The sequence below is a fragment of the Cucumis melo genome, chromosome 9 (assembly GCF_025177605.1).
Source record: "Cucumis melo cultivar AY chromosome 9, USDA_Cmelo_AY_1.0, whole genome shotgun sequence".
In the NCBI taxonomy this organism is placed as follows: domain Eukaryota; kingdom Viridiplantae; phylum Streptophyta; class Magnoliopsida; order Cucurbitales; family Cucurbitaceae; genus Cucumis; species Cucumis melo.
In genome coordinates, this window is record NC_066865.1 from 4,948,972 (window position 1) to 4,961,239 (window position 12,268).

At 30.1% G+C, this 12,268-nt stretch overlaps 1 protein-coding gene across 1 annotated transcript; it reads left to right on the plus strand.

The window, feature by feature from the left end:
- Positions 1-10,694: 10,694 nt before the first annotated feature.
- Positions 10,695-11,789, plus strand: LOC103498150 (uncharacterized). The gene has a single exon (XM_008460654.2). It carries the CDS (start codon positions 10,829-10,831, stop codon positions 11,579-11,581), a length of 753 nt encoding a protein of 250 aa, XP_008458876.1. The 5' UTR covers positions 10,695-10,828; the 3' UTR covers positions 11,582-11,789.
- Positions 11,790-12,268: the final 479 nt, after the last annotated feature.

Sequence of the window (12,268 nt, forward strand, 5' to 3'; positions counted from 1 at the left end):
TTGGCAATAGACAGTGATAGCACATCACCGATGGATGTCTACCGATGTCCATCCACTCAACCTCTTCCATAACTTCAAAATTGATATTTGACTGCATATTGATACAATATTAGAATAATGCTCTTGTATCACTCATCAGTTCAAATCCTTCTTGCATGCAATTATAATTTAAAATTGAAAGTCTGCATACTAAATTCATTTTACATAGGAAATAGAAAGTATTGAGGACTGATTGAACATTTTTTAAGTTTAATTATCTATTATAAGACAAAAAAAAAAAAAAATTAATGAAGTAAAGATTTGTAATTTATTTATTTATATTCAGTTTAATATTTTTGTGAAGGTTTAGTGTGTAAGATAAAATATTCCCCAAAGATAGGAGAATACTAATTTGTGTTTTCCATTTAAATGGATATGTATGGTCGGTTATTCCTTTTTAATCTTCTTAAATAATACACAAAAGAATAGAATAGAAATGTCATCGAATAAGCATTCAATTTGAAGACTTATTGGAATTACCTTAGCTTCTAAACCAGTGGTTGACTTCTTGCATATACTTTATAACTTATATGCATATATTTATATGAAATTTGGAAATTTATATAATAACCACCAAATAAAAATGTGAGCCAACTTATTATTATTTATTTATGGCATGTGTGTTTTTTGGGTTTCTATATATTCACTTAGGTCTTTGACACTATAATTATATTGTTGTTCACATGAGATTTATGGAGAAATTTGATTCGTGGAGTTGAACTTGTGTTGATTTGATACGATGTGGTTCGATCTCTAATATTTGATCATCTGATTTTCTTTCAGCTGGATGCTTACGCTTGATTTGAAGAAGCGAACCGCGTGATGTTCTTGAAGTTGGAGTTTTGAAAAAAAGCTTGTTTCTTCAAAAGAACTTCAATCTTCAATCTTCGAGGATTGGTCGACTTTAGGAGCCAGAGAATCTGAGCTAAAATTCTCTCTAGACATTCTAAAGAGAACTCCTCTATTTATAGAGTTTTAGGTGAGCCTTTATGGGCTTGGGCTTACTTGATCCATATAATAGACCCATGGACTCAACTATATGGGTTTTGGTCATATTTAACCGAACTAAATTAAGCTTATTTTTTCAAGGGTTGAGTGAGGATATAGCATTGGGCCCTAAATTAATTAAGGATATAGCAAAAGTTTAAAAAAAAATGCAAATATGGCAATTTTTAATAAAAAAGACGAAATTACCTCTACATATACACATTAAGCTTCTGGAATACGATTTCAAGCGATTCTTCACGTTTTCCTCCTATTTTCTATTTTCTTCTACTTTCTTCGTACTTCGATTTAGTTTTCCGGTGCTGGTACTGGTTTGCGTTATTTTGTTTTCCTTCCGCCGCTCTACGTTCTCCACTTCATCTTACAGACTTCTTTGCTTTGCGTTATTCACTTCGCTACACTCTCCACTTTGCTACGTTATCCACTCCATCTTACAATCTTAAGTTATTTGCTTTTTGTTTGAAATAGTAAGTTATTTTCGTAAGGTATCTTTGTTTTCGTTTGGTTTTAACCTGTTTGAAGAAGATTTTCTTCTTTTTCTATTTGTTTGAAATTTTTTCATTTATTTTCTGTTTGGTTGTGCTCTGTTTTTCAGTTTGTGTCTATCACTGATTGACAGAATTAGAGGATGTTTAATTTGTTTATGTTGAAATGTTTAGCATGCTAATCTGTTTTAGGTTTGTGTGTTAGTGTATAGGGTTAGGGTCTATCGGTGATATATTTGTATCACTGATAGTCTTGAGGGTGTTTAGTTTGTTTGCATTGGGATCTTAGTAGATAATTTAGTTTAATGTATATTTTTATGTGATGTTGTTTATGTTCTAGCAGTGATATGTTTCTATCAACTTGAAGCACTACTACAAATTTGGGTTTTAGCGACGGAAGTTTTGCATCATAAAGACTTTCAACGACACAAATTTTGCGTCATTGAAGCCACTGTCAAGAAAGACTATTTAACAACACTTTCGGAAACGTGTCATTAAATATGCTTAGATGACACCAAAATTGTATCATTAATACCTTTACCTTGACGCAAATCATGTGTCACCGTTATCTATACCTTGACACCAATATATTGTCATTAATACTCTTAAATTGACGAAGATGAAGATCTTAGATTGACAACATATTGGAGATGAAGATCTTCCTGATGCAGCATATTTAAGACGACGATCTTTTCAGCTACAACATATTTGAGATGAAGCAAAGTTTGTTGCATCAACATATTGGAGAGGAGGCGGAGCCACATCTGCATCGATGAAGCCTTCGAGCTCATGCTTGAAGAAGTAACGATGATGTTTTTTTAGCTTAAGGAAGACAAAGGCTTTGAACTTGAATATGAGGAAGCATGAATGAAGACTTCGAGATTTAATATAAGGAAGCATCGATGAAGCCTTTAAGCTTGAATATAAGGAAACGTTGATGAGGTTTTCGAGTTTGAATATAAGGATGCATCGATGAAACCTTTAAACTTGGACATGGAAAAGTAATAATGCAATCCTTGAAGTCAATGAAGCATTGGTGAAGTCTCCTGTTTTGCATTTGAATGAGCCTTGATGAAATTTTTGAACTTGAGTTTGAAGAAACATCAACAAAGCCTCAAAATTTGATTTTGAGAAACTTCTAAACTTGAAGATGTAGTGTTGAACTTTAGTGGAATGATGCCCCCTAAAAGCATCTAATTTTGCAGCATCTTGCTCCTAGTGCAACACCTCTTTGATTTGTTATATTGTCCTAGTAGGGCATCTTCAACTTTAAGTTGATATTATTTAATGAGAATGAACACCATCAATTGCTAGTGTGTAGTCATGACACTACTCTTGTTTTCCATTCTTCTCAACTGAGTTTTTTTACAAGACTGAACTTAAAGATTCCCTTAAGCTGCCTACGCACCCTTTACAATATAGGTATCAAGTCATAATGTAGTTTAATTTGTTTTTTTTTTGCCATTCACTGTCAAGGAACCTTCTGTACTTATGTCAATAGATAACTTTCTCTTCATGCGTGATGAGGCACGACTGTGAATCTTATTGTCATTATTTTTTCTTCATGAATTTTTTTTGTCTTTAAAGTTGTCATCTCTCTTTCACGTTGATCGCTTGTCATTTTTAAACGACCAAAGCAAATGTTGAAGCTTGATCTTTCTTTGATGTGGAGATACTTAGCCTTTTGAAAATAGAAATTCGAGTGGAAGTGGACGTTGGACATTGACTTTCTTCTTCTTTCGTGGCCATACTCAATCTTTGAAAGACTAAAGATCGAGTAGTTGAAGACTTGATATGATCAAAGACAGAAGTTTGTTGCTTGGTTGCATTTGAATTGTTGGCTTCTTCAGAAGATGCATAATTGTTGTCGACTTCTACTATCTAACAACATGACATGCATTGACTTCTAATACTTCCTCTAGATGACCATCAAGGAAGTTTCTTGGGAGGAATTTCGTCAAAGTTATCGACCGTCGAGGTTGGAGGAAGTCATCATCTTTTTCTTTGATAGGCTTAGGGTTCCACATCTTCTTATTCCTTTTCCCTTTCTTTTCATGAGGGTTGCTTTCTTTTCAAGGTTCTATGTGATCTGGTTCGATCTCTAGTATTTGATCCTCCAATTTTCTCTCAAATGGATGCTTACACTTGATTTGAAGAAACGAAGCACGTGATGTTCTTGAAGCTGGATTCTTGAAAAAAAGCTTGTATATTCAAAGGAACTTCAATCTTCAACCTTCGAGGGTTGGCCAGAAAAACTTCCAACCCCTAAAAACGAAGAGAACTATTTTATTTATAGAGTTCTCTGGTGGGGTTTTATGAACTTGGGCCTGGTTGATTTATTGACCAGACCGATAAACTCAACCACATGGCTTTGAGTCATATTTAACCTTTGGGCTAAATTAAGCTCATTTTTAGACTCAATTGAATTTTAACCCAAATAAATAATATTTAATTGAATCAAAATAATTAATTTGATTCAATTGTATAATAAAGACACGTGACATCATCAAAATTGGCCAATTTATGTATTTAATTTGGGACACATGTCAATTTTTAGTTAATCACAAATGCAATTATTTTAATAAATGACGTGACAATTTATGATTGGTTCCAAAATTTCTTATTCAACAATCGTATAATCGTCATTAACGCTATTGACCAGTGGTCGGGGAGGTACACTTAACTGCTCAATTTCAATTAGGGTTTGAGCATTCTCCACCGATTATAGTAGGTTTTCAAATTTTCCAATATTCTAAGAAGAGGTGAAACAAAAGAGAGACAACCCTTACTTTAGATAATCCAAACAACTTTACTTTATTTAAAATAGCTTTGACAAATTTTCCATCAATATAAATATTTTACTTTATATTGCTGTATCAAGACAATTCTTTGAAGTATATTTATCTTTGGAAGTTAATTGATATATTTTAATAATCTTTTAAGTATTTTAAACAAATGTGACCATTATTAATGGTTGAGTTTTTTTATCTGCTTATTGTTTTTACTTTTATTTTTGTGAAAGTTTTATATTAATTAAGTTATATTCACATTCATATATTACTTTTTTAAGTTAATTCAATAATGGATCGATTTATTATAGTTTAATTATAAATATTTATTGTAATTAAAAAATAATCAATAAATAACACATTTGACTACAAAAATATATTTGTTTTTCCAACAAAGATAGAAATTAATAGTTAGGACAGATGCTTATGTCGAAAAAATATTTAAATATAGCCAAAACTACATCTATTTCTTTTACCTAATTAAAAATTTTCTACCAACAAAATTTTAAGTTTTCTTAAAAAGTTAATTTGTTATTTTATCATGGGATAATGTTTCACATAATTTTTTTTTGAAAAAAAAATACTTAGATTATAAGGAGATAGATAAGTGCAACAAAGATTATATCTATTCCTCGTCTATTTTTGTTTGCAGGTTAAAAACTACGAATATAAACGTACCCATATGAATATGTTTTTAATAATTATTAGATTTTATTTATCTAAATAAAACAAGAAATTCTTATCGATAATAGTAATAAAAAAACCATTTACAATATACAGGGAAAAAAACTTAAACTGAGTTACAATTTTATAGAATTTGTTATAATTTATAAATAATTTAAATTTTTTTTACCATATTTAGAAATATTTTTTAAAATTTCATGTGTTTATATATATATAGGGGATTCTAAAAAATATAACAAAAGAACAAAATATATTTAGGGTAATTATAATAAGTAACAATTTTTAGAATAATTATTAAGTATGTAGCAATATTTTAAAAAAATTACAAATATAGCAAAATCTATCAGTGATACACTTCTATCGTTGATAGACTCTTATGGTTTATCAGTGATAGACCAACATTTGCTACATGCAATGATAGACTCCTATCATTGATAGATTTTGACAGATTTTGCTATATTTGCAATTTTTTTAAAATGTTGCTATATACTTAATTATTTTGAATATAATTGCTAAATTTGCAACTATCCCAAATATTTACGGAACAATTTTAAAATTGGAAAAAGCCCACAAACCCACCATGAAAAATATCAAAAATGTCCCGTCAACCACGTCGTCAACAACGCGTGGAATATATTTGGTACACGATTGTTTAGATTTGGCTATTGTTACACGATCTTTTAGATATTTGGTACTTTAGATTGTCTACATTTGTACACGATCCTTTAGATTTGGCTACCCAATCTAAACGATTTTTTTTTAAGATTATTTCGTACAACATCGTTTAGAATTGACTATTTTTTTTATACGATCGTTTAGATTTAGCTGCCCAAATGGTCGTTTTTTTCCAGTCTTTTATATTCAGTACACGATTTTGAACAACCAAATAAAAAAGTTTAAAAAAAAAGATTTTTTATATTTGATACATGATGAATCAAATAACACTCTGAAAAAAAGAAGAAAAAAAGAAGAAGACGATGAAATATACGAAGATGGAAGAAAGAAAAAAAAGAAGAAAAACGATGGAATAGACGAAGAAGAGAAAAAAGACGGAAGGATAAATTTAAAATATTTAAAAAATAACTAATTTTATGAACTTTTTATACGGACGATAAATATTTTACCGTTTTATTATATTTATAAAAATTTCCCCTATATAATTTAACTCGTTCAGCATAAAAAAAACTACAAAGTAATTTTTGGTATTTATTCAAATTAATAAAAGATACGGTGAGATTTGATGATGTGAAGAGTAATGGACATATTCTCTTAATTTTCTTTTTAAGTTATTTTTACAATTTTATGATATATGTTCTCCCTCTTACTTCTTAGATAACTATTTTATTTTAATATTTTAAAATCGAACCTTTATTTTGAAGTTTCCAAAATATTGCTATCTTGTAAACATTTCAAATGTCAAAATTTCAAAAAGTTGTTACCCAACAACTCAAATTTGGATATACATAATCATTATTATTATTATGAGCTTTAAACAAATTTGAAATTCCATAAAGAAAAATCTAATAATATTATAACAAAATTTCCAACTTTAAAGGACCAAACCCCAACATATATCTTTAAAGTCATTAACTGTTGAAAATCGTAAAATTGTCTACAAACTAAAACATTCTTCGAAAAAGAAGAAGGTAATTAAAAATAAAAATTAATTGTACGTGTACTTGTAAACTGTTAGAGGATGAAATGTAATTATGATCATTGAAAAATTGAGAGATGTTAGAATCATGCGTGTTAAATTGAAGACAGAATAGAATGAGATCGTGAAATGTCAGAAATAATGGTAAAAATGATGGTTGAGTTGAAAACTTCGGAAATATCAAATGGAATAAGTTTAGTGTTACAATCTTGCCTAAGACGCTTGATCCAAACATGAACTTTAAATTACATTACATATTGCAAACTCATTCTATAACGATTTTCACACTGCCATAAAGTTGAACCAAAGTTTGTGTTTAATCTTTCTAGGCAAACATAAAATGAAAAATTAGGGCTTTTTCACACTAAAATAATTGTTCACCATATTCTAAAATACAAAACCTACTTCTTCACCTTCTCCACCATATTATCATTATTCAACGAACACACACCTATCTCTCTTTTTGGTGATTGATAATCATTGTTAGGTAATCTGTCCATTGCATTAGATGGAGACTCCAAAAACCCTAATTTATTCCTAAATAATTGATATTTTGGTTCATACTAATCACAAAAGAGATTAGATTCAAATTCATTAAAACATACTTTAATTAATATTAACTAATATATTTGTTAAATAAGAAATTTTAGAACTAACACAAATTACCATGTCATCTACTAAAATAATTCATTAACTAAAATGACATGTGTAAAATGACATGTGTTCCAAATTAAATTTAAAGATAAATTGTTCGCTACATGTCACAATCGGATCAAATTAATTATTTTGGTTCAATTAAATATTATTTAATTAAGTCAACAAATAAGCCAAGGTTAAATAATCCACTAATCTCTCTAGTCCATTGACCAACTAGGCCCAAGACCATAAAAACCCATCAGAGAACTCTCTCTTTAGATAGAGGAGTTCATTTGTGAGGCTTGAAAATTTTTTATTCTAGAAGGCCTAGAAAGAATGCTCCCAAGAGCTAGAAGACTCCCGAAGTCGACCGTTCTCGAATATTGAAGCTCCTTTGAAGATACAAATTTTCTTCCAAAACTTCAACTTCAAGAACATCATGTGCTCCGCTTCTTCAAATCAAGCATAAGTATCCAACGGAGAGAGAATTTAAAGATCAAATTCTAGATATTGAACCACATTGCATTAAATCAATACAAGCACAATATCAACACAAGTTCAACTTTACAAATCAAATTTTTTCGAAAATCTCGTGTGAACAATATCGTTCTTAATTACACTGTACTTTGTATTAACTAATATATCATTCTCAAGTGTTATTGGAAATCCTGTTAGAAGTTGTAATCTAGCCCCAACTCCATGCGTGTCCACTCCATGTTTGAGATTTCAATTACAATAGTTGGTTTTTCCAACCATAATAAGTTACAATATATTTATTGTAGTACTACTATTTCAATTCTTTCTTTGTTAACATGTTTAACAAATTGTTACGGTGTTTACTATTTTCTACTTATTTGAAAATAGTCGACACTTCAAATACATATTATTATAATCTAATAAAAAATAGTATACATCCCAACCATAAACTATTTTAATTTACGGACTATAATGACCATTGCTTATAATAACTAACCCAATACCTAAAACGACCACCAACTTACTTAGTTTAACCCATTCGAAAAAAATGTAACCTCAAAGTCTGAAGTAAGATGATAAGTACTATACTAGTAGGAAATTTTGTACCAATTAGGGTTTTAGTTAGATTTAATTTAAGGAAAATAATGGATAGAAAATGAATCTTTATAAATAAAATGAGGAGGATATGACTAGTTGTGGCTTGTGGGGTGAAACAAACTTTTGGTGAGGGCCATAATGTGTCCCTCCTTGCAAGGGTTAAAATTTATTAGGTCTTTCTCATATCCTCTTCAACCTTTGTTTTGGCATGAAATGATTAAAGGCTATGGTGCCTTTAGAAGGAAACTACCTTTATTGAAAGGACTTCTAGGTTGTCAATTTGGTAACCCACCCTTATCTCTCTTTTCAAAACATACAACTAAAATGTGTTCAATACGATCTTTCTTTGAATCAAATCTCAAATACTTTATTCCAACCAACATTGAATCATAAATTATGGTAAAAGAATTATTACCATTCACTTTCACATGTATGCATAGTCCAACTACTTCATAAATTCTCTTCAAAATAACGTTAAAAAAAGGATTAAGCTTCATAAATATATCACCTAAAAATCAAACCATAAAAAAAAAAGTCATATCTAGCATCTTTAAGAAATAAAGCAATTAACTTTAGTTAGCAAAAGGTGCCATTAATACTAATCCAATATTAGAACGCACGATAATCTTATAATTTAAATTGCAAACTCCAGAAAGTCACTTCAATTATTTGAGTATATATATAACTTCATCGTCTAATTACCAATACTTCATTGAACAAAGCATAGATTCTATGCTTCTAATGAAATGTGAAGTGAAAGAGGGTATTCCAAATTAAAACTTTTTAGGGTTCCAAGGTTTAGAAGTTGAAGATATGGGTGTAATTATGAAAGGTTGGAAAACAAATGAAGTTCTTGATTCAAGTAATATAATTTTCCTATTTAGGTTCATAATTTTGTGGTCCACTTCCTCTGTAATTGGGCTATTTGTGACCATATTTAGAAGTTCATGGTAGACCTAAAAACACTACAATCACCCTATTATTCCTAAACTATGAGACAAAAGATGAATCTAAGATTCTAAATCTTCATCCATTTTGTTATTGTTTTTATAATCACTAAATTACTTTTCCTTTTATTAGTTAAAAAATATTTTTTTAGGTCTTCATGTTTTAAAGTTTTGTTTAATTTTAATTTTAGTCCTTTCAAATGTTTAGTTTTAGTTCTGACAAATGTTATTCATTAAAATTATTCTATTTAAACCAATTTTGATAAAAAAAAAAAAAAGAAAGATTGATGGATTAATTTAAACTTTTTCTCCAATATAGAAATTAAAGTTAGATATTTGAAAGTAAAATTTAACAAACTAAATATAAGGTCCTTGAATGTTATTTCAACCTATTTTATTTTATTAATTTCTGTATTAGATGGCTCTAACTACCTATGTCGTAACATTACAAAAGAAAAAATTCGTAAAATGTTGAGACAAACTAGTTACTAAATGAATTTATTTTTAAAATCTAAAAATTTGTTTTAAATACAAATTTAGGAATTGAACTCTCAAATTTATGCTTATTAGATTTTTAAATTTGTGTCCAAAACAAGAACTTAGCTTCACTGGCTCAACTGACATCTATATGTATTATAAATAAGAAGCTCGAAGTTTAAATCTTTCACCTTCATTTGTATTCGGAAAAGAAATATAAAAAGTATAAACAAACATTCAATTTTTTGTCCAATAAGATCTTAAACTTTAAAAACAGAATTTTAAAAAATATCTAATAATCATACAAAATTAAAGATTCTTGGACCTAGGACCTATGTAGTACTGTTTGAAGTTCAAAAGCGTATTATATATAAGATTCAAAAAGAAAAGGACTTCGGTAGACAATCTTAAACTTGAAGATCAAACTTGTAATTCAAATTTAAAAACTAAAATTCAATTTAGGAGAAGGGGAATCTTGTTCTAGGTAGTGATGGTTAGGATCTAATTCCCACCAAACATAGTGATATTGATACAACATATGATAACGACTTTGTGCAACACCATCTTCCTTTCTATCTATCTTTATGAGTTGTGATGTCTCTAAGTTAATAATTCATTAGTTAAGGATGGAAAATATCATCATCATTAAGCTAAGTGGCCAAATAAGAATAAAGATGGTTACCCAATACCTTAATTTAACCTTATATTATAATAATTCCCTGCCCCCAACAACTTTAAAAAATTTAATATATTGATAGTGTCAATTAAAATATTGGAGGGATATCTGATGTGTAGATGATAAACAACAAGTTTAATCATTTTTAGAATTCTATATCATTCTATTATACTATATATGTGTATTACTAAAAAATAATAATGATTATAAATAAGGGGAATTTTGGCTTAATTTGGGGAAAATGAAATGGTTTTCTTTTTTTAAAGAGTGAACTTGAATTGAAACAAAGGAAGGCTAATAAAGGAGACACATCACACAGTTGATTGTACCATGAAAAGTAGAATTAGATTGGGTTTTTAATTATGGAATCAACAGAAACAACAAAACCCATCACCACAAAGGAGAAGAAAGAAGTGCACAAAGAAGAACAAGACATGGAAGAAACAGAGACAAAGAAGAGCAAGAAGCACAACAAGAAGCAAAAACACCAGCACCCAAATGACCAAACTACAAAATCAGCCTCTGATTTCTCTTTCAAGCCATGCTCTGATGTAAAGGGTCTTAGATTTGGTGGCCAATTCATTGTTAAATCCTTCACAATCCGGCGAGCTAGGCCTTTAGAGCTCCTCCAGCTCCTTTCTTTTCCGGCTACCACCAGAAATTCCGGCCACAAACCGCCATTCCCATCAGCCACAGCTTTCATTCCTACAAACTTCACAATCCTTGCGCACCATGCTTGGCACACCCTCACTTTAGGCCTAGGCACCAGGAAATCCAAAGTTCTTCTCTTTGTGTTTGAAAATGAGACCATGAAGGCAGCCATAGATCGTGTTTGGCCAACAGAAATCCCTCTAGGTGAAGTGAACAAGAAGATGATTAGAGGGCTAAGTGGGTGTGAGATGGCTCGGTTCAAATTCAGAAAAGGGTGCATAACTTTTTATGTTTATGCAGTTAGAAGAGAAGGGTGTTTTGGGTTTTCTTGTACCGATGATTTGAGAACTATTTTGGAATCTGTTGTTGCTCTTAAAGATTTCTTGGATCACACTGCAATGCTTGCTATGCCTAATCAGAGAACCATCAGCTTTGCTGTTCCTCCTGTTGCAATGGCTTATTAGCCTCTCCTCTAATTATATTGCTATTCATTTTCCTCCATCATCAATATTAGCCAAGCTAAGCAGAAAAGGATTGATTGGTAATTGGTAATTGGTTTATTTGTTCACACTCTTCTGTTTTTTTTTTTCTTTCACTTTCCTTTTTTCCAAGATGAACATTTGTACTGCAGAATGAATAAGACTAGTAAGATCACTTCTTATATTGACAGTATACATTTCCTCTGTGTCTATATCTGTTATTGTCGTGATTGTATACACAGCTTGTTTTGTGAAAGTTGAAATGGAAGAGCATCCACTCTTCAAAAACATGGAATTTTTACATATAAATTATGAAGAATTGCATTATAGACCATAAAATCCCTGCCCTTTTGCCCATTTTACTCACTTTCCTAATCTTCATCTCCAAATTCTGTTCTTCCTCGTTCATCTTCTTTAGTAGTTCCTTAAAGTTCTCTAGTTAGTTATGAATTACATTGCAGGTGATTCAATCCCAGAAGATGCTAAAACTGAAATCCACAAAGTCCCAGAACAAAATTGTTTTCATACACCATGAAGTGTCGAATCAGCAATTGATTCACTCAAACATACAAAACATCCCATTCATTTCATAATTCAGACAAATTAATGAAATTAAAAAAAAACCCAACGAATTTTCTACTTTACTTTTTCTTCTTTCTGTGGCATTATATC

Coding starts and splice junctions, on each gene's coding strand:
- LOC103498150 (XM_008460654.2), top strand. CDS start 10,829: ATGGAATCAACAGAAACAACAAAACCCATCACCACAAAGGAGAAGAAA.